Consider the following 22,465-nt stretch of genomic DNA (forward strand, 5'->3'; position numbering starts at 1 on the left):
ATTTTAGTGCTTAAAGAATAAAAACCCAAATACGTTTTAGGCTGAATTAGGGACTGATAGAAGAAGGGAATGGATTAACTAATGTGTGTGTTAAAGAGGGCCTCTGTGGGTCACAAGGTCTGTAATCATAGCTCCAGAGGTTGGGACAGGAGGATCTATAGCTCAAGGTCAGCCTGGGCTAGGATAAATCTGTTTTTGATTTGTTTTTTAAAAAAGAGGGAATCTAGAAGTTTCCTGGCCAAACAGGGCTTCTGGTGAAAGGACAGAAAAAGGAATGGCAGTAAAGGCACAGGAGTCTTGTCTTAAATTTCGGGGTGAGGGGATGGTGCCTGGCCTGGTCTACAAATCCAATTCCAGGACAGGTTCCAAAGCTACACAAAAACAAACAAACCAAAGCCAGGCATTGGTGGCACATGCCTTTAATCCCAGCACTCGGAAGACAGAGGCAGGTGGATCTCTGTGAGTTCAAGGCCTGCATGGTCTACAGAGGAGTTCCAGGACAGCCTCCAAAGCAATACAGAGAAACCCTGTCTCAAAAAACCAAAAAAAAAAAAAAAAAAAAAAAAATCCCCGATTTTGTTTTTTAATTACAGGATAAGAGAGAAGCTAGGAAGTTAGACTTGTGGTTCATGCCACCACCAGGCCCCTGTCTCTAAAGACTAACAACGAAGTGGCCAGAGCAGCAGCAACCAGCTTCATGCAGTGCTATCTACAATCCCTGCACTTGGGAGGTAAAGGCTGGTCTGAAGTTCACAGCTAACCAGAGCTACAAGAGACCCTGCCCCAAAAAGCCAACAAAAAAATAGCCAGGAAATAAATAGCTTCCACATATTTTCTTTTAGGCCATAAGATTACTAGCAACACGGCCCTGTTTCCTGTACCACTGGGCGGCCCACTACGACCCTAAAGAGTAACAGGGACACACACTTGGCAGGCGCCCTTTCTGAAGCCAGTACGCAGCTATGAATGCAAACTAACACAGCTATAGAGGACAAAGTCATGACCAAATGTCAGAAGGCTAGCTACCCCAGCTAGATTCTGTCAGTAACCCCAAAGCCCCTCCCAAACCAGGAGGGAGAAAAGCAAGTCATGCCCCCACCATACTGATTCCTGACAAGGTTTGGTGTGGCTTTACCCATAGTAAAATCATCAGACAAAACGTTCTCACAAAGCTAGCTTTTTAAAAGTATATATAAAATTATACATTTGTACATATACACATTCTACTATTACATCTCAAAGACTGAATAGTTAACAGTTCATTTAGGGCTTTTTTTGGTACTGTTTTATCTTCCAGTTTTTTGTCACTCCCTTGGCTCTTCCTGACACCTCGCTATTCTGTCACAAAGTTTACTAAATAAAGTCAATGTTCATTTGTCCCAGTAAGCAGAGTCTGTCTGAGTGGCTGTGGGGAGAGGTGTCTGGAAGGTCTGTTCCATTCATTCAGATGGGAGGGAAAACTTGTGACAAGCTACCAAGCCTTCCAGGACAGCACAGTGCCCATCCATTAAAACACAATCAAATCCCACCAGGCGTTGGTGCCACACGCCTTTAATCCCAGCACTCGGGAGGCAGAGGCAGGCGGATCTCTGTGAGTTCGAGGCCGGGCTAGACCGACAGCCTCCAAAACAATACAGAGAAACCCTATCTCATAAAACAAAACAAAACAAAAAACAAAACAAAACAAAACAAAACAAAAAAAACACAATCAAATCCTACAGTGCATCCAGCCAAAGTTCCTGAGTGTCCCCAATCAAGTCCCATTGGTTTTTAAAGAATGTACCATGTTTCAGGAGTCAATGGACAAGGGGCACTTTGAACAGTGGTGGTTTTTCATCTGTAGAAGAAGCCATTCAACTCTTATAAAGAGAATTCTAAGGAGTCAGCAGCCTCCCTGTAGAACTCAGGGAAACCAGTAAGAGAGACTGTTTTTCATCTTTTCATAAAGTTCTTCTCCAGAGCTACTGATGTTCGTTGTAGAGAATGGATGTTGCGTTTCACCCGGTCCTCCAGGGAGGAAGTAGATGCGCTCTCCAGCTTCATGCGACTAGAGAAAACAGAAGAAAGCAACTGTTAGACACACAAGCTCTTTTCAGCCCACACAGATGATTTTCAAATGACTCCATCTGGAACCAGGGTTTTTAAATGTCCATAAGGGAAAACTCATCTGTTTTTGGAAAACAAGTCAAGTCTCATTAGAAAAAGGTTTTCTGAGCCATACATTTTTACTTAAAAGGAAGGCCAAAATTCTCAGTGATTCGGGAAAAATACCAATCTCTTCTTCTTATTCAAATAAAAACTCTCCCACTGTCTGGCTAGAGACTGGGAACTGAGTTCCAAGTGGTCTCTGGACAAAGCTGAGAAACACCACCAAGCCCCAGCAGTGGGCCTGCTGCCACATGGCCTCCAGGAGCCCATGCAGGAAGCCCAGGCATGAACAAGCACTTACTGGATGAACTTGCCAGAGCGAGAGTCCAGCCTCTCCAGCCTGCGCTCCCGTTCATCTTCCTTGGCGTGCCTCTTGAGGGTGTTGAGCCTCTCCTCCTCCCTCCACTTGGCGTTTTCCATCATCTCCTGCCGTTTCCGCTCTAGCTCCTCTGCTGAGAGTTTTCTGTGGAGCACAGACACTGTTCATTTGGTTCTACCCCTTCCCCAGCAAAACAAAACAAGCAGCGAAGCATGGAGGCAGGTCCACAGGCTCACCAGCTCGTGGTTTTCCAAGAAATAAGAGGAACAGTACCATGCTAGGATGAGTTTCCTTCCTTCTGACGTCTCAGTCAGGTGGTTCCCAACAATCATGAACTTTCAGGGAAGGATTTCATAACTGTACTCAGTAATCTTGAGGATAATTATTTTTAAACGAATATGAAATAGAGACTGAGAGCTAACCGGAATCTAACCTTACAGCAAGTATGCCTTCACTAACAACTTACAGAACAAAGGACTGGGCCATCCATGTGATTGTTGCTACCTCTTACACCACAAGGGATATTTAAAAACCCACGGGTTGCCGGGAGTTGGTGGCTCACACCTTTAATCCCAGCACTTGGGAGGCAGAGGCAGGCGGATCTCTGTGAATTCGAGGCCAGTCTAGTCTACAAAGCGAGTTCCAGGACAGCCTCCAAGACAATACAGAGAAACCCTGCCTCAAAAACAAAAACAAAAAACCCCATGGGTTAGGAAAGGAAAGAAGGAAATGAGTGAGTCAGTGGTTGGGAGCACAGACTGCTCTTCCAGAGGACCTAGTGTCAAGTCCCAGCACCCACATGGCAGCTCATGACTATCTGTAACTCCAGTTCCAGGGGATCTGACACTCTCAACACAGGCATACATGAAGGCCAAAAAAAAAAAAAAAAAAAAAAAAAAAAAAATGGATATGGGAATTAAGGAGCTGGCTCAGTGGGTAAGAACACTTGCAGTGCAAGAATGAGGTCCTGAGTTCAAATTCATAGCACCATAGCTGGACATAACTATACATGCCTGTAACCCTGGCATTAAATGGCAAGATAGGCAAATCCCAGGAACTGAGCTTAGCCATGTTCAGTGAGAGACCTGGCTCAGGGACTAAGATAGAATGCTGTGGCTTATTTAACTATGTAAAGATGTGTTACATTTTTTTAACTATGTAAAGATATATTGCATTTATTTACCTTGCAGAATATATGTTTAACTATATAAAGATGTATTACATTTGTTTAATTATGTTGCTGTTTTACCTTATCTGCCTAAGACACCTAATGAAAAGCTGAATAGCTAATAGCAAGGGAAGAGGTATAGGCTGAACTGAATAAGTGGGAGGAAGAATTTAGGCTGGGAAAAAAAAAAAAGAAATGCTAGGGAATGCCAGGGGCCAGCCAACCAGACATAGAAGAACCTGGAAACTAAAAGATACAAAATGAAAGACAGGTAAAAAAACCCCAAGGCATAATGTAGATGAATACAAACAAGTTAAATTCAGCTAAAAGAGCTAGAGGAACAAGCCTAAGCTAAGGTCAAACATTCATAACTAATAATAAGTCTCCGTGTCTTATTTGGGGGCTGGCTGGTGGCCCAAAGAAAGAGTCCGATGTCCTCCCCTGATCTCCCCATGTTCAAATAGAGGTGTACATAACACACATTCACGGATACAACCCAAGAATATACCACTTTGGTATGAAGCTAAATGCCAGCACCCTGACTTAACAACCGACCTCAGAATATAACAGGTAGGGCTTCTTCCCTTGCATTCACCCTAAATGAAGTTAGAACAAAAAAGGAAGTGATGAAGCAGATTAGTCACCACTTAACGAAGTCAGACATCCCAATCTATTGCTTCTAAAATGGGTGTTACAGTTTGCACATAGTTTGTGATACACAGATTTCTTTTTCAAGGGAAAAATGACAGAGTTCTATTTTTTAAAAAAGTGCCCATTTGGAGAAACAAACTAAAATATGAAAACCTGACATTTAGTTATCCATGGTAACTAAACTTTCTATCAAAAACACTAAGCTGGCTAGCCAGGCATGGTGGCCCACACTGTGAGTTCAAGGCCAGCCTGATCTATAGAGTGAGTGCCAGGACTGCCACAGCTACTCAGCAATGAAAAAAGACAAACAAAAAGCACCATGTAAACATTTTTGAGACAGGGTCTCACACAAATTCATGTCACTATGGTCACAAAATTTGTAAAATGAGGCAAGAGGGTGATGAATTTGTGTGAGACCCTGTCTCAAAAATGACCAACAATATCAACAAAACCCCACCAAAACACAACCCCATTAAATATATAAAACTGATCACTGTGGTGACACACATACACCTATGAGCCTACTATTTTACAGGCTGAGGCAGAAGGACTGTAGAGAATCCCAGGCCAGCCTGGGCTACAGAGGACACTTTATGGAAAGCCTGTGTGAGTACATGTGTTTGTGTACATGTGAAAGATTGAAATCAAAGTCAGATGTCATTTTTCAATCTGTTCTCTACCATATTTTTTGAGAAAGGGTCTCTCACTGAACTTGGAGCTCACCAATTCAGCTAGTAGAATGGTTAACCAACAAGCCTATACTTCTGCAGCAAGCCCTTTATACTGAGTGAGCCATCTCTCTGACCCTATTCTTGTGTACAATCTTATTAAATGTATTTGTGTGGGTGGGTGCACCATGATGACATGTGGAGGTCAAAGGACAACCTATTATCTTTTTCCTCTATATGTGTCATGGTGATTGAACCCAGATGTCAGCCTTGGTAGCAAGGCTTTACCACTAAGCCAGCCAGACTCTGTTCTTTCAATGTGTCTTACTAGGTAAAGAGGTTGGGGGCAGATGACTCAAAGGGGTGTGGCCATGGTGGTACATACCTATAACCATATCACTTGAGAAGCTGAGGTAGGAGAACCACAAGCATCAAAATAAATAAAGAAAGAAATAAAACAAAATAAAAAAATTTAAAAATGGTGGCACATGCCTTTATTCCCAGCACTTGGGAGGCAGAGGTAGGCAGATATCTGTGAGTTCAAGGCCAGCCTGGTCTACAGATCAAGTTCTAGGACAGTCAGGTCTATAGAGAAAACCTGTCTCAGAAAAAAAAAGGGGGGAGGGGTCAAGAAACATTTCTCAGAATAATAAAGTCAGTTTTGCAAGGAGGTCAGACATTATCCATTGGCTGGGCTGTGAGCTGCTTCTGATGCAGCCTTATGAACCTTGACTTACCTGGTGTATCCAGACGCATGCCGCCTCTGATAGGCCTCCTTTTTAGGTGATGGGCTATCTCTCTCTTTCCTGTTTACCTTGGAGGCATGCCTGTAATGGACACAGAGGAGACAAGCCTTTTCATATGTGGGGTTATTAGGATATCCCTCAACCAATGGGGCTCCCTTAAAAGTACAATCCACACCAGGTAGTGGTGGCACAAGCCTTTAGTCCTAGTACTCAGAAGGCAAAGAGGCAGGCGGATCTCTGTGAGCCTGGTCTACAGAGCCAGCTCCAGGACAGACTCCAAAGCTACACAGAGAAACCCTGTCTCAAAAAACAAACAAACAAAAAGTATAATCCAGGTAGGGCCAAAAAAAAATGGTTCAATGGCACTTGTCACCAAGCCTGATAACCTGAGTTCAATCTCTGGGAATCCATATGATGGAGGACACAACCAACTCCCTCAAATTGTTCTCTGACCTTCACAAGGATGCAGTGATGTAAATGCACGCGCGCGCGCGCGCGCGCACACACACACACACACACACACACACACACACACACACACACACACTTTTCAAAAGTATAATCCAAGGCCTCAGGAGGCTCAGCAGTAAGAGTTCTTGTTAGATTAGTCTGAGGACCAGAGCTGAGATCCCAGCACCTACATAACAAGCCAGTTCTGGGTATGCCTATAACCCCAGCACTGAGTGGGGAGGAGAAGATAGGAGGATCTCTGGGAATTCTAACCTAGCCCAACCCCCCCCACCCAAAAAAAAAAAAAAAAGTGAGCTCCGGGCTTTTAGGGTGACTGCCTCAATGGAATAAGGTGGAAAGTGGCAGGAAGACATCTGACCCCTCCACTCAAGCATAAGCACATGCACCCACCACATGTGTGAATACAGCACACGGCACACAGAAAAAGTATAACCCAAAGCAGAGGGGAAATTCTGCCAGCACAATATAGTGCTACAAACTTGATTCATTAATGATTATATGTAATTACAGTGAGGTGGGGAAAAGAATGATGGAGAGGAAAAAAGCTGAAACACCTGAGACTGGAAATGACAAATATCACCCAGACTAATACCTGCTGTGACCAGGCACCTAGGTCACAGGGTACTTCCCAGTGAATTCCCAACTCACGGTTTGCTGGGCCTTGGGGACCATGACCTTCTGCTTGGAGACCGAGACCTCCTGTCCCGGGACCTCTCTTCCTTGGAGCTCTTCTTGCTGACATGTCTGGGGGGGTGAGTGGGAGGAGCTTCTTGAGCGGGAATGGTTCTTCACACCCCTTTGCTCGGCTATCACAGAACCCTGAAGCCCCTGGTTACGGTCAGAGTCCCTCACCTATGTCATTAAGGAAGAGAAAGCATCCGTAGCTGTTCAAACAGAAATGCAGTAAAGCAAAGGAGAGAATGAACAATGAGATTCTTTAAAGTGCCGAGAGTAATCAGGATGACTATAGAGCTGCATGGAGGTGTCAGGGCAGGGGTGGGCGTGCCTGAATTCTGTACCCAGAATGCTAAGGTAAAAGGATTGTACATTCAAAGCCAGCTTGTGTTAACATCATCAGACTCTTGTCTTAAAAAAAAAAAAAAAAAAAAAAAAGCTGGGCATATCCCTAGCAACTCAGGAGGCAAAGGCATAAAGATCTAGTTTGAGAACAAACTGAACTATATATGGAAATATTACTGAAAAAAGCCAAGAGTTGCCTTTCGTGTCTGTAATCCCAGCATTCAGGATACAGAAGAATTCAGAATTTTTTGAGATTCTGTCTAAAACAAAACAAAAAAAACAAGATCTCAGCGCCCAGAGCTTCCCAGCACTTGACAATCATAAGCAGGTGAGTTCCAGGTCAGCCAGAACTACATAGTGAATCCTTGTATGAAAAACAAAACAACAAAACCAGACAGCCAGATGTGTCAGGGTACTGTGTTCCTAGCACTGAGGAAGAAGCAGGACAGCTAGAATTCCAAGGTCAGCCAGTCTTAGCTCCATATTAAGATCCAGGTCAGTTTTCACATAATTCATGAATTCCCCTCTACAAAAGCAAGGGCTGGAGAGTCAGCTCAGGAGAGTTAGGAGTACTTGCTGCTCTCCCACAGAGCCTGGATTTGGTTCCTGGCATTGACCCGGTGACTCAAAACCATTTTTAACTTCAGATCCAAAGGATCCAATACCCTCTTCTGACTTCCATGGGCATGAGGTACTCATTGGCATGCACATATGCATGCAAGCAAAATACTCATACACATAATATAAAAAATATATATAAATCTGCCGGGCGTTGGTGGTGCATGCCTTTAATCCCAGCACTCGGGAGGCAGAGGCAGGCGGATCTCTGTAAGTTCGAGACCAGCCTAGACTACCAAGCGAGTTCCAGGACAGCCTCCAAAGCCACAGAGAAACCCTGTCTCGAAAAACCAAAAAAAAAAAAAAAAAAAAAAAAAAAATATATATATATATATATATATATATATATATCTTAAGGAAAAAAATACAAAAACAAGCCAGGTGTGGTGGCACATAGCTTTAATCCTAGCACTGGGTAGGCAGAGATAGCAGGATGTCTGTGGGTTCAAGGCTAGCCTGATCTATGTAAACAGTTCCAGGAAACCCAGGGCTATGTAGTAAGACCCTGTTTCAAAATAAACAAACCAACCAACAAACAAATGAATGAATATAAATAAGTAAACCAAGGGCTGAGGTTGTAGTTCACTCATAAAGCACTTGCTCAGCATATACAATGCCCTGGGTTCCATGCAAGCACCTCACAAAAATTAAAATAAAAAAGTGAGGGGTGTCCTTTGGCCAAAAGCCATTAAGATATATTTCATGTCAATTATTTGCAGTTCTTGGCAGGATGGCAAGTGCTCCAACTAGTGATTTCTCTAGAGGACTCTCAGAAAGAGGCAAAGGTCTCCAGGACAAACAGCAGGCTCGGCCTCGAGCAGCCCCAGCCTCCACTATCCAAACTCCCCTGCTATCTGCAGGTGTCAAGGGTGACAAACAGCATGGTCCCATAGTCACTCCCTTTGAAAAGCCCACATCTCTACCTGTAAGCCATATCCAGGGACTTTGGACAAAACAGGAAAGGAATTTGCCATCTTCTTTTGAGATCTAAGAGATTAAAACACATACACATTCACTGAGAAAGAGAAAGCACATGAGTCCAGTTTGAACCTCTCCTGCTAAGAGAAAAGGGCAGCCTCTCCCAGCACCCAGCTAGCTAGTCCTGCCATTGCTTGGCAGCACCTTTCTCTATTTGGATTGTCTTCGCTAGAAGACAACAGCACAGTCAAGTTTCTGCCGTGAAAAGCCGTGGGCAGAGCGCTCAGCCTCAGCGTCTGAACACAGTCTCCTCTCACCTCGCGCTATTCCAGGGACTAATCGTGAGTCAGCAGCGCCAGAGCTGACTGTCCCTGTGGGAAGACACAGAATGGGCCCACATGGTCCCATTAAGCCATTTTTAAAAAAAGAGGGAGAGAGACTACAGAAAGAAAACCCCTTTCAGTCCCGAGGACTCAAGCTGAGATGAAAGAGTCTCGGCTGGAGTTCAGACCTACGATCTGGGAGACTGATGTCAGCCTATCAAGAGTGCACCAGGAGACACACTTAGCATCTGAGACCTCTCATGCCAGGGGCCAGCTCTGCAGCACAGAAGGCACATCTGCACGTTCCCCACCGAAGCCCCAGTGCCCGGCTGGTGCTCAGCTCCTCCCGTGGGATGGATGAGTGAATGGGGAAGCGGTCTTGCTGAGGGAGGCTGACACCTCTGCTCACCGGCCCTGATGATGCTCCTCCTCGCTGCTGGAACCATCACTACTGGAGCTTCTGTGTTTGTGCTTCTTGTGCTTCTTTTTCTTCTCCTTCTTTTTCTTCTTCTCCTTTTTCTCCAGACTCATTTGCAACTGGGAAATGTCCAGAGCATAACTACATGAGATCCCTAAGACCCATGTTAGCACCTGCTGTAGGGAACAGCTCACATACAAACTGGCCCAGGGCATCGTCAGGGCATCCATGCTGGACACAAATGTACCCCAGACCCCCAAAAAATTCTCTGGTAAGTGAGCAAGGAATCTACTTTTTAAAATTATTATTACTATTACTATTATTATTACTATTATTATTATTTTGAGACAAAGCCTCACTAAGTACCTCTAGCAAGCCTGTGACTCACTGATTAACTGTACTTGCCACTAAGCCTGACAACTTGAGTTCAATTCTCAGGACCACTCACATGCGTTGGCATACCCACACACATGCAGTAAAAAATAAAAAGAAGCCAAGTGGTGGTAGGGGGCACACCTTCAGTCCCAGCATTCAGGAGGCAGAGGCAGGTGGATCACTGTACAAAACTACATAGAGAAACCCTGTCTCAAAAAACCAAAAACAAATAGAAATAAAAAAAAGATATGAAGATACATAGTTCTTTCCTAACCAAAAGGAAATCAGCCTTAATCAAGCTATTGAGTTAAGGTAGCATAAAATCACCCAGAGAACATGTAAAAAAAAAAAAAAAAAAAGAGCCAGGCAGTGGTGGCCCATGCCTTTAAATCCCAGCACTCAAGAGGCAGAGGAAGGTGGATCTCTGAGTTGGAGGCCAGCCTGGTCTACAGAGTGAGTTTCACAACAGCCAGAGCTATACAGAGAAACCCTGTCTTGGAAAAAAATCTTTTTTAAGCCACTCAGGTTGAAGAAGAAGGATTGGAGTTCCAGACTTGCCTGGACTACAAAAATAAGTCCTGTCTCAAGAGCATAGAAAGAGTAGTTATAAACACCAGTCTACTTCCTTTCCTACGAAGAAATGAAAAGATGGCCTGGGGCTAAGAGGCTAAAGGAGAGGCTACGGAGATGACTTGGCACTTAAAAGCATTGACTGCTCTTCCAGCAGACCAGGGTTCAATTCTAGCATCCACAGAGTAACTCACAACCATTCACAACTCCAGTTCCAGAGGATCTGATGCCCATTTCCAGCCTCCTCAGATACCATGAATCCACACAGTGCAGACACTGGTGCAGGCAAACGGACCTCCGACAGCATCTTTTTTTTTTTTTTTTGGTTTTTCGAGACAGGGTTTCTCTGTATTGTTTTGGAGGCTGTCCTGGGACTCGCTTTGTAGACCAGGCTGGCCTCGAACTCACAGAGATCCGCCTGCCTCTGCCTCCCGAGTGCTGGGATTAAAGGCGTGCGCCACCAACGCCCAGCCCCCTCCAACAGCATCTTGGTGCATACTTGATGTATTTACTTACCAACTCTTTGATTTTCTTCATTTTCACAGGGTTGTTCAGTACCTCTCTTTTTTTCTCCTCCTCTTTCTTCCTAAATAGAAGAAAAAAAATTTAATGACTCCTTCTTTTGTAAAGGGAATTATGTTATCCTCCTCTCCAAATTCTATTTAACAAGCTCTTTTTAAAACTCATGCACAGGCCAGGCAGGGCTACATAGTGAGAACCTGTCTCAAGACAAAAACCACACAGACGCAGAATTTACAGTGATGGTGAATTTACAGAGGACGGTGTGGAAGCCAGAACGCTCCCGCAACACACACAAGAGACAGTGCACTGTGGAGAACGTGCTGTGCAGACAGCGCAGTACACGGCAATAAGTTCAATCTGCTTCTCATTCAGCTTCACATTCAAGGCTTCCCCCATGGTTAAGGAGTCAAGTATGGACCTGTGAATCTACTGAGTGCAACATTTCAAAACCAACCTCCACTGCTTGGCATAAAAACAGACTCATCGTCTGGGAAATAAAGACTACAGAAAGGTCCTTTTGAGAAGTATGTGTGTGTGTACACACAATGGTTCTTCTGAGAAGTGAGTATGTCAGTTTGTATACACAATGGTTCTTCTTTTGAGGCGTGTGCGTGTGTGCGTGTGCGTGTACATTGGCGCTGGGAACTGGAGAGATGGCTCAGCAGTTAAAGAGTACTGGCTGCTTTTCCAAGAACCTGGGTTCAATTCCCAGCACACACATGGAAACTCACAACTGGCTGTAACTCCAATCTTCTTCTAGTCTCTATAGGTACCAGGCATGCACATGGTACACAGGTACACATGCTAGCAAAACACTCATACACAAGAAATAAAATTTAAAAATACATAATAAGGAATGTCACAAAGTTTTCAAATTATAACAATTTTGAAAACATGTAATTTGGAAACAAGTTAGAGATTAATAAGCAAATATCAGTGAAGAGTTGGGCATTATAGTGCAGGAGGCTGGGGAGAGAAAATGGTGAATTCAAGGCCCAGGCTACTATCTCAATAAATCGTGAAGTTGGACGTGGTGACACACATTGGAGGGTGAAGAGTTCAGTCATACTCAGCGACAGGGTGGATTTGAGGCTAGCCTGGACTACATGAGACCCTATTCAAACAAAGAAAACAAGCAAGCAAAAATGGCTGGTAAGACGGCTCTGTCAGTAAAGTGTTTGGCACACAAGCATAAGGAGCTAAACTTCCACCTCCCAGAACCACGTAAAAGAGTTGAGTAAGCCAGGTGTGGTAGCACATGCCTGTAATTCCTGCATGCAGGCCAACCAAGGCTACATAGTAAGACCCTGTCTCAAAACCAGTAACAACAGTAAAGAAAACTGAGCAGAGCAGCACATGACCATGGTCCTAGTGCTCTGGAGACAGCAACAGGAGGATCCTGAGGCTTGCTGGCCAGGGTAGATGAATTAGCAAGCTCCAGGTTTGGTGAGAGACCCTATCTCAAGAAAAAGGCAGAGAGGGCTGGGTAGACAGTTGTTAAAGGAACTTGCTGCCAAGACCAACTGTTCACAGGTGGAAGGAGAGAACCAACTCCTAAAAGTATTCCTACACACACACACACACACACACACACACACACACACACACACACACACATGCACACTTGAACATGCACAAATAAGACAGTGACTGAGAAAGACATTGAATGTTGACAAACGCCTCCAAACAGGTAAGCACACACATGCACATATAGACACTAAACACACACATCCAAAACTAAACCAAGTAAAAAGAGCAAGGAAGGAGGCTGAAGGAGAAAGGAATGAAGTCATTTGACTGGCTGTATGATTGCAGCAGGAAAGGTAATGGAGTAGGGGGTTAAGAGGGAACATTTACCTACCTCATAGCCAACTCTACACCAATTTCCCAAATTTCCAAGGAACAAGCAAACACTTGTCATTTTGCTTCTACCTCCTTTTTCATTTTAGTAAGATTTTTATTACCTTTAGTATGTGTGTGAGTGTGTGAGTGTGTGTGTGTGAGTGTGTGTGTGTGTGTGTGTGTGTGTACACGCACATGCAACGTGAGGCACATGAGTGCTAGTGCCCCTGGTGCCAGAGCCTTTGAATCTTCCTGGAGTTGGAGTTACAAACATCTCTAAGCCTCCTGACATGGGTACTGGGATCCAAACTCAGGTCCTCTGCAGGAGCAATAGATGCTCCTAACAACAGAGGTCCCAAGCCTTCTACCTCTCATTTTTATTTAGGGATAAATCTGTTCTGGCTTGAAACATTTGCCAGTATCTTTCCATACGGCCTACATCAGGCACCCTTACAGGAACCCTCACCACCCTGAAGCACAGAGACAGAGCTGTGGAAAGGAGAAGTGACTCTAAACAAGAGAAACACCAACCCGCCCTGGAAGAGCCCCCACGCATCTGTGTAACAACCTTCCTCAGCCCCCAGCAGTACCTGATAATGAAGAGAGGGTCTTCCCGGATTTTGCTGGCCATGTCAAGAAGGGAATTGGCACCTGATGGGGCAAAAATAGAGCCCGGGAGGAGTCCTGTCTCAGAAGAACAGCCTGCTTCCTTTTCCTCCATCTTCTCAAAAACATACTTGTCAATGGGGCGCCCTAGCAGATACTCATCACGGTTTACCATCCCACCAGGACCCTGGTACATCCAATCCAACTTTTCTTCTTTTTTCCTGGTTCAAGAAAAAAAAAAAGATATAAATATAGATTAGACAGATATAGACAGACACTCACAGAAAGAGAATGTAGAGTCCTGCCAAACTCCACACAGAACCTGAGCAGACATGTTGTGGAAAATTATTCTAAGGTGTGTTACATGTGTTCCTGCTGTGGGACATTTGTTTAATGATGCAAAGATGTGTTGGATTCTTTTATGTTGCATTTGTTTAACTATGTGAAGCTGTAATTCTTTGCCTGTCTAAAACACCTGATGGCCTAATAAAGGACTGAATAGTGAGGTAGGAGAAAGGATAGGTGGGGTTGGCAGGCAGAGAGAATAAATAAGGAGAAGAAAGAACAGGAGAGGAGAAGGATCGAGAATAGAAGGGGCCAGTCATGGAATAAGAGTGAAAGTAAGATTACAGAAGAAAAGGAAAAATCCCAGATAAAAGGTAGATGGAATAATTTAAGAAAAGCTTGCTAAAGCCCGGCAGTGGTGGCACATGCCTTTTAATCCCAGCGCTCAGAGAACGGAAACAGATAGACCTTTGTCAGTTCAAGGCCAGCCTGGTCTACAGAGTGGGTTTCAGGACAGCACATCTGTTACACAGAAAACAAAAACAAACAAACGATAAAATACGATGTCTTGAAAAACCACAAAAAAAATATTTACCATTATATGTGCGTATAATGGAGAGGATCATACATGTTGCAGTGTGCATGTGAAGATCAGAAAGGACAACTTTTAGGAATCCGTCTCTTTCCAGGTTCAAGTGGCAAGAAGCCAAGGTTGGGTTTGAACTCCTAATCCTTTTGCCTCTTCCTCCAAGTGCAGAGGTTTTAGGCATGCATAGGCATACCTAGTGGATTCATTTGTGACAGTTTCTTTTTAATGAGTATGTGTGAGTGTATATAAGTGCACCACATGTATACCTGGTACCGCTGGAGGCCAGAACTGGAGCAGGCAGTGGTGAACGGTCTAACATGGGTGCTGGGAACAGAACTTGGGTCCTTTGCAAGAGCATTACAATCTCTTTTTTTTTTTTTTTTTTTTGGTTTTTTCGAGACAGGGTTTCTCTGTGGCTTTGGAGGCTGTCCTGGAACTAGCTCTTGTAGACCAGGCTGGCCTGGAACTCACAGAGATCTGCCTGCCTCTGCCTCCCAAGTGCTGGGATTAAAGGCGTGCGCCACCAACGCCCGGCGAGCATTACAATCTCTTAACCAGAGCCATCTCTCCAGCCCTTAATTTTTGTTTTTTAAATTTTATTTATATAAATGTGCACAATGTGCACAAGGCAGAGGACATGGACATGCTTTGAACTTGGGTTACAGATGATAATGAGCAACTGTGTTGGTGCTGGAAACTGAACCTGTGTCCTCTGCAGGAGCAACAGGTGCCTTTAACCTTGAGCCATCTCTGCAGCCCTTGTTTTGTCGTGTTGTTTGCTTTGTTTGGGTTGTGTTTTGTTTTGTTGCAGGGTTTTAATGTTTTCTAGGCTGGCCTCAAACCAGAGATGCTCTTGTCTAGTCCTTCAGTTTGGTTGGCTGTTGTTTTGGTTTTGAGACAAGAATTCAAAACCTACTTATCCCCCTCCTCTTTTTTTGTTTTTTGTTTTGTTTTGTTTTCTTTTGTTTTTTTGAGACAGGGTTTCTCTGTCCTGGAGGCTGTCCTGGAACTCACTCTGTAGACCAGGCTGGTCTCAAATTCAGAGATCCTCCTGCCTCTGCCTCCCGAGTGCTGGGATTACAGGTGTGTGTCACCACATCCCCTCTCCTCTTAAAGTCCCTTCTACTCTATAGGAGCTGACTGACGAAGGAACTGCCCCATCTTTATCTATTTAATGCAAGGATCCAATGTCACCATCTAGGAACTGCAACCATTTAACACTGTCAGCAAATACTAAAAGAAATACTCTATTGCTCTATAGTGGACATGCTTGCTAGCATGTTTGAGACCTTGGGGTTGATCCCCAGTTCCAGAAAGGGGTTTGAGATGTACAACACTGCACGTATGAGATGTGTCTTCTGTGCACTACATACACAGAAAACATCACTTGAACCACAAGAATGGAGTGAACCATTAAGTCAATGGTGTTTGATTGAGAAAGTCAAAGCATATCATTATACAAAGCATTCAAAGTAGCCAAAGGGACAAGTAAATCAGCTACAAAAGGGGCGTTGCAGGGGGTGGGAGATGGAGGTGGGGGTGGGGTGTTTCTCTGCCAGCTGCCATGAGGTACTGCAGGGTCAGCAGCCTGCTTTTCTGAGTCCTAAATATATTTCTTTGCCCCTCTCTTTTGTCTTTTCTTCTGGATGCAGGCCACACCTAAATATGCTTTCTCTAGCTCTTAGCCTAACCTGTTTCCCAAAGATCCCCTTCCCACCATGTATAGCCCATGAAGCTGACCTCCATGATGGACATTCCCCACTTCTCTGCTCCATTCACCTCCTCCAGGCAACTGGGAGAGCTATAGTTTGTATGCCTTGGTTTTAAACTCTTAATAAATTGTTTGTCCTCAAACTTAAAAAAGTTTTTTGAGCATGGTGACAGATAACCTACAATCCCAACAAGTAGGAGGCTGAAGCAGGGAACCACCAGTCTGGGCAATAATGAGACCCTGTCTGCACTTTTTAAAAACTGAATTTTAAGTAGTTTGCCTGCATGTATGTGCACCACATGTGTGTAGTATCTTCAAAGGCCAGAAGAGGGTATCAGATGTTCTGGAACTGGAATTACAAATAATTAGACAGTTGTGAACCAGTGCGTGTACTGGGAATCAAGCCCCATCCTCTGCAAGACCAACAAGTTCTCTTAACCAACAAACCATCTCACCAGTCCCAAAATTTTTTAAAATTCATTTTTTTTATTTTGGTTTAATTTTTCAAGACAGGGTTTCTTTGTAGAGCCCTGGCTGTCCTGAACCTCGATCTGTAGACCAGGCTGGCCTCAAACTCAGAGATCTATCTGTCTCTGCTTCCCATGCTGAGATTAAAGGTGTGCACCACCACCCTGCTAATTCATTTTCTTGTTCCATTTCTATATTAACACCTGTCTTATTTTCCTTTTGTGTTGTTACAATAAACCACTCTAACAAAAACAGCTTTAGGGAGAGAGGGTCCATTCTGGCTCACAGTTCAAGAGACAGTCCATCATGTCAGGGAATTCAAGGCAGCAGGGCTAACTCAGCTATGCACACTGTATCCACATGGCTCAGCTTGCCAAATCTTACACAGTTCGGGATTGGCAGCACATGGGGTAGTCGTGCCCACAGTCTAGATGAGTCTTCACATACATAGTAACTAACAGAATCAAGATTATCCCCACAGATATACCCAGAGGCCCATCTTCCAGGTGATTGCAGATTCTATCAAGTTTCAAAGTTAACAGTTACCATCACCATTTCCTAAATACATTGTATTTAATTTAAAAGTTCCATAAAACCTCAAACACTTTCTTGAAAGAATGGGATTTTCACCCTACTTAATGTGCCAAGATGCTATGTCTGTGTACTGAAACTAAGTCTCACACACAGCTATGGATGTAACAAATCCCTCTGCTATGAGATTAAGGAAAACCCTATAATATCCCATGGGGGAAATGAGCCACTTTTTTTTTTTTTTTTGGTTTTTCGAGACAGGGTTTCTCTGTATTGTTTTGGAGGCTGTCGGTCCAGCCTGGCCTTGAACTCACAGAGATCCACCTGCCTCTGCCTCCCAAGTGCTGGGATTAAAGGCGTGTGCCACCAACGCCCGGCTGAAATGAGCCACATTTTACCCTGAAGACTTATCCATGAAACATGAACAAGGGGAAGAGCAGAGGTGACTTGATCTCAATCTGTCTGCAGTTTCTATATTGTTCTGATTTAGGAAGGTACTATACAGTGCATCTTCTTTGGTTTGGGTTTTTTGGTTTTGTTTTGGTTTTTTTTGGAGACAGGGTTTCTCTTTGTTTTTTTTTGTTTGTTTGTTTGTTTTGTTTTTCTTTTTTTTCTTTTTTTTTTTCCAGACAGGGTTTCTCTGTTGCTTTGGAGGCTGTCCTGGAACTCACTTCTTTGTAGACCAGGCTGGCCTGGAACACACAGAGATCCGCCTTCCTCTGCCTCCCGAGTGCTGGGATTAAAGGTGTGCGCCACCAACGCCCGGCCAGGGTTTCTCTTTGTAACAGCCCTGGCTGTCCTCAAACTCACTCTGTAGATCAGGCTGGCCTCAAACTCACAGAGATCAGCTTGCCTCTGCCACCTGAGTGCTGAGATTAAAGGCATGCACCACCACCACCCCATTTAGAGTGCATTTTATGCATTTTCTCAAAAGATTCTCCCCTTTCATTTCATGAGATAGGTAGGGTAAATATCTACTAGTACCCTGTATTTTACAAGAAAGTCACCAAAGGGAAAATTCAGCAAGACCATCCGTAGCCACAAGGCTTTTATTGATAAATACCCTATCTACTTATTCCCATTTACCCGACTGGCCCCAAGAAGATGGGCTTCCAATACATTCACAGAGACATCAGGCAGCATAAAGACAATAATTCTTAGTCACAGTCATGAATATTTGTCAACCATTTAGTGGGAACATGGCCTACACTAAGTTGGTTACATATTATCACATCTTTTTCTCAACAAGCCTTACAGAAGTGGGTACTGAGATATCCAAGGCTCCCCAAACCTGCTCTCAGGTACACAACTTAGGACACACCAAGTCAATCTTAGAATTGAGTTGGTCAGGCTCCAACACCCACATGCTGAATCACTTAACCGCTATGCAGCACCTGCGTCGGGCATGCATCAAACACCCCACCTCACTTACTTGACAGCCCCGACATCCTCAGCATAGCGCTGCATCTCTTCCCGAGCTCTCTCCTCTCGGAGTTCCCGCTGCAGCTCCTCAATCTTTTTCCGCTCAGCCTCATGTTTCTGCTCTGCCTTCCACACTTTCTCCACATTTCGAAGGGTCTGCGGGTGCCAGCTCTTCTTTAGATTCTGCGTGGATGAACAGAGGGAGGAAAGACTTCAGAGAGTGGTAGGTGGAAGGTGAGAAGGGTCTTCCCACAATGATGAATTAAGATAATCCCCAACAGGCACACCCACAGGCCAACCCAGTGTAGATGACTCTCATTGAGATTCTCCTCCCGGGTGACTCTAGATTATGTCAAGTAGACAGTTAAAATTAACCACCCCACCCTGCCACACTCAGACTTCCCATAGCCAGTGCTGCAGGCATGCAGAGGCAAGCTAGCAGTGGGGGTGGGGAATGCAGCTTGATGCTACAGTACTAGCCTAGCATGCATGAGGTTGTGGGAAATGTCTTTAATTACAGTTTGAGGGTGGAACACACCTTTTCTGTGTTTCTTTCAAGCCTTAGACTCCACTAGCCATGCGCAAAATGAGAATTATAATAGCAAGGCAGAAGAATAGGGCAAGGAGAAAGATCTCTATTTTGGGTTCCTGAAACAGCACATTCATTCTTTTTTTTTTTTTTTTTTTTTTGGTTTTTCTGAGACAGGGTTTCTCTGTGGCTTTGGAGGCTGTCATGGAACTCGCTCTGTAGACCAGGCTGGTCTCGAACTCAGAGAGATCCACCTGCCTCTGCCTCCCGAGTCCTGGGATTAAAGGCCTGCGCCACCAATGCCCAGCAACATCTTTCTTTTTATTGAGTCCATGTAAGTCTCCTGTGCCTAAACTTGCATGCTTACAATGTACTTGAACCTTTTTCAACTTTCCTTCCCAGGAATTCCCCTTGTTCCTTCCCCTTCAATGAATTCTTCTCCTCTCACTATTCTGCTTCAACCTGCAATCATAGGAAGTTTCCCTGAGGAAGTGGCATCTAAGGATGGTTATAAACGCCTTTAATCCCAGCACTCAGGAGGCAGAGGCAGGTGGATCTCTGTGAGTTCGAGGCCAGCCTGGTCTACAAGAGCTAGTTCCAGGACAGCCTCCAAAGCCACAGAGAAACCCTGTCTCGAAGAGAAAAAGAAACAAAAAAGCTGGTGATGTGGGAAGCACTGTAAGAGGAAATGGCACTCACAATTACAGTTCCAGTGATGAGAAAAAAAGATAGCATAAATAATTCACTGTGGCTGGAGGTGGAGTGCAAGCTAATGGAGGAGGGGTGTACGATAAAGCCAGCTAAGCCCAGACCAAATCTGTTCCGGGCATGTGAAGGTACTGATGATGGCAGGAAGCAAGAACTGAAAAGATGCAGGCAAAGCATGCCCAGGTCAGTTACTACGTGAAGAATGGGTGGGAGAGGCACAAAACTGGAGACCAGGTAAAAGTGAGATAAAATACACACGGTGCCTTGCAGGTGCAATGCACACCATTAGCAAGAACCGTTATGAGTGGGCGTGTACACACACATGCAAGAACAGTTATGAGTGGGTGTGCACACATACATGCAAGAGCAGTTATGAGTGGGTGTGTATACACACATGCAAGAGCAGTTATGAGTGGGCGTGTACACACACACATGCAAGAGCAGTTATGAGTGGGCGTGTATACACACATGCAAGAGCAGTTATGAGTGGGCGTGTATACACACATGCAAGAACAGTTATGAGTGGGCGTGTACACACACACATGCAAGAGCAGTTATGAGTGGGCGTGCACACATACATGCAAGAGCAGTTATGAGTGAGTGTGCACACATACATGCAAGCCAGGGCCTTACTACCTAGCTCAGGCTGCCCTCAAACATGAGCTCTCACTGACTCCACCTCCCCCGCGCTGGAACTAAAAGCATGTACCATCTGCTTTCTTTCTTTACCCTTAACTGCTTTCCCCTGTTACCAGGTTGTTTAATCCTTCCTACATTCTTTCCTTTGAGGAGGACTTTCGTCACCACCACACACTCTCTCTCTCTCTCTCTCTCTCTCTCTCTCTCTCTCTCTCTCTCTCTCTCTCTCTCACACACACACACACACACACACACACACACACCCTTACTTTGTCCTACACAGGTAGGTCCTCCTTTACACTCCAGGGCACAAATGGCAATCAATGTCTGGGGAAATTCTAGATGTCACACCTGAGGGAGAGTCAGTGCTAATGGCATCTGTGGCTAGAGGCCGCTGAATATACAATTTGCAGGACAGCCTCCACCACTACACACAAAGAATTATCTAACCCAAACTGCCAATACCTCTGAGGGTAAGAATTTCTAGACTGGGGAGCTAGAGAGATGGCTCAGCGGTTAAGAGCACTGGCTGCTCTTCCAGAGAGCCTGAGTTCAATTCCCAGCAACCACATGGTGGCTCACAACCACCTTCAATGAGATCTGGTGCCCTCTGGCCTGTAGGCATATATGCAAGCAGAACACTTTATACATGATAAATAAATCTTTTTAAAAAAAGAATTTTTAGATTGGCCAGGAGTAACCCTAGCCCTTTCATCTCAGCACTCGGGAGGCAGAGGCAGGCAGATCGTGTGAGTTTGAGGCCAGCCTGGTCTACAGAGATAGATAGCCAGGTCTACACAAAGAAACCCTATCTCAAAAAAACCAGAAAAATATTTCTAATTAGAGCTTCCCTGTCAAGGATGGCTAGCCTTGGTTGTCAACTTCCATAGAGGAACTGCCTCCAGCAGATTGTGGGAATGTCTGTGGGTGCATCCTCTTGATTGCTAACTGATGTAGGAGTGCCCACACTCTGGGTGGTACCATCCCTGTGTAGGTGGGCCTGAACTGAATAGGAAAGGTAGCTGAGTAAGCCAAGGGAAGCAAGCCAGTAAGCAGCATCCTCCATGGTTTCTGCTCCGGTTCCTGTCTCCAGGTCCCTACTTGAGCTCCTCCATGGCTCCCCTTAACGATGGACTCTAACCTGTAAGATCTAATAAGCCCTCTGCCCTGAAAGTGGCTTTTGGTCCTGGTTTTACCACAGCAATAGAGAAACAAACTAATGCACTGTCCATAAACACAGTTACACGAAGAACATACTAAACTAGATGAAGTACCGGTAATTGATCAAATTAAGGCCACTAGACGAACTTATCCTAATGGATAGATATCTAAACTAATATATTTATTGATTCAGCTAGCGTCATTTTGAGCTCAGTAGTTTTCTAATCTAGGTCTGTGTTTCGTGGATACTTCCACCTATCTTACGGCATTAGTTCCCCACAAATGAACTACACGACTTAAGAGCAGTTGCCACTTAGCCTTAAAAAACTGTGAATACAGAAGACGGCCGCCTTGTCACACAGATCTAAGCTAAGCTGATGTAGGGAATGAAGCACCGATGGATAAGATTTAAAACGGGTGCCTCCAAATGGTACAGCTCAGAATCTGAGACAGTCCAGGTCCAGCATACAACTGTAAACTCGTAGCGAAGAAAAAGGACTATGTCCCAAGACAAGTCTGTGTGCCAAGATCTGCTTCCTTCCGTATCATGAGTCCAACTGCCCCCCTCCCTGACCTCAGATTTCCCCGGCCGAAGCCTCCCCCAATCAGCAAACACAGACACCATCAAACATCTCTCGCCGCACATCTTCCCAAGTCTTATCCCAGTCCCTCCGTGGTCTCAACCATCCGTTCTGTCTCCATGTTTACCATCCCCTTGTGTTGAGAACACGACCTCATTATCAGGGTTACCCACTGCTACCCCCGACTTCCACCGCACCCCGGCCAGTTTCCGTCCCCGGCGCCAGCGGGTCTCGGGCCTCAGTCCTAACAGGCCAGGTCTCCGGCACTTACCAGGTCTCCGCCTCCCATGACGGTGGAGACGTTTCCTCAGTCCGTGGACCTGAAAGACTCAGCGAGGGACAAGAGGATGCGGTCTCACTTCTGAGACCAGCCTCTCAGGACCTAATCCCTAAAGGAACCAGCTCCCCCTTTCCCCGCCCGCTCTAGATCGCACTTCCGGGAGTGGCGTCATATAACT

The 22,465-nt window shown here is 44.9% G+C and overlaps 1 protein-coding gene across 1 annotated transcript; it reads right to left on the minus strand.

Annotated features, from left to right (window-relative positions):
• Positions 1-1,173: 1,173 nt before the first annotated feature.
• Positions 1,174-22,443, minus strand: Cwc25 (CWC25 spliceosome associated protein homolog). Its single transcript, XM_040749615.1, is given in 11 exon segments — positions 1,174-2,047; positions 2,450-2,611; positions 5,692-5,781; positions 6,820-6,923; positions 6,925-7,023; positions 8,733-8,796; positions 9,460-9,587; positions 10,930-10,999; positions 13,368-13,604; positions 18,400-18,572; positions 22,279-22,443. Coding segments are annotated over 11 exon segments (1,260 nt in total). The 5' UTR covers positions 22,297-22,443; the 3' UTR covers positions 1,174-1,932.
• Positions 22,444-22,465: the final 22 nt, after the last annotated feature.

This window comes from Mesocricetus auratus, unplaced genomic scaffold, assembly GCF_017639785.1.
Source record: "Mesocricetus auratus isolate SY011 unplaced genomic scaffold, BCM_Maur_2.0 Super-Scaffold_100007, whole genome shotgun sequence".
NCBI classification, from domain to species: Eukaryota; Metazoa; Chordata; class Mammalia; order Rodentia; family Cricetidae; genus Mesocricetus; species Mesocricetus auratus.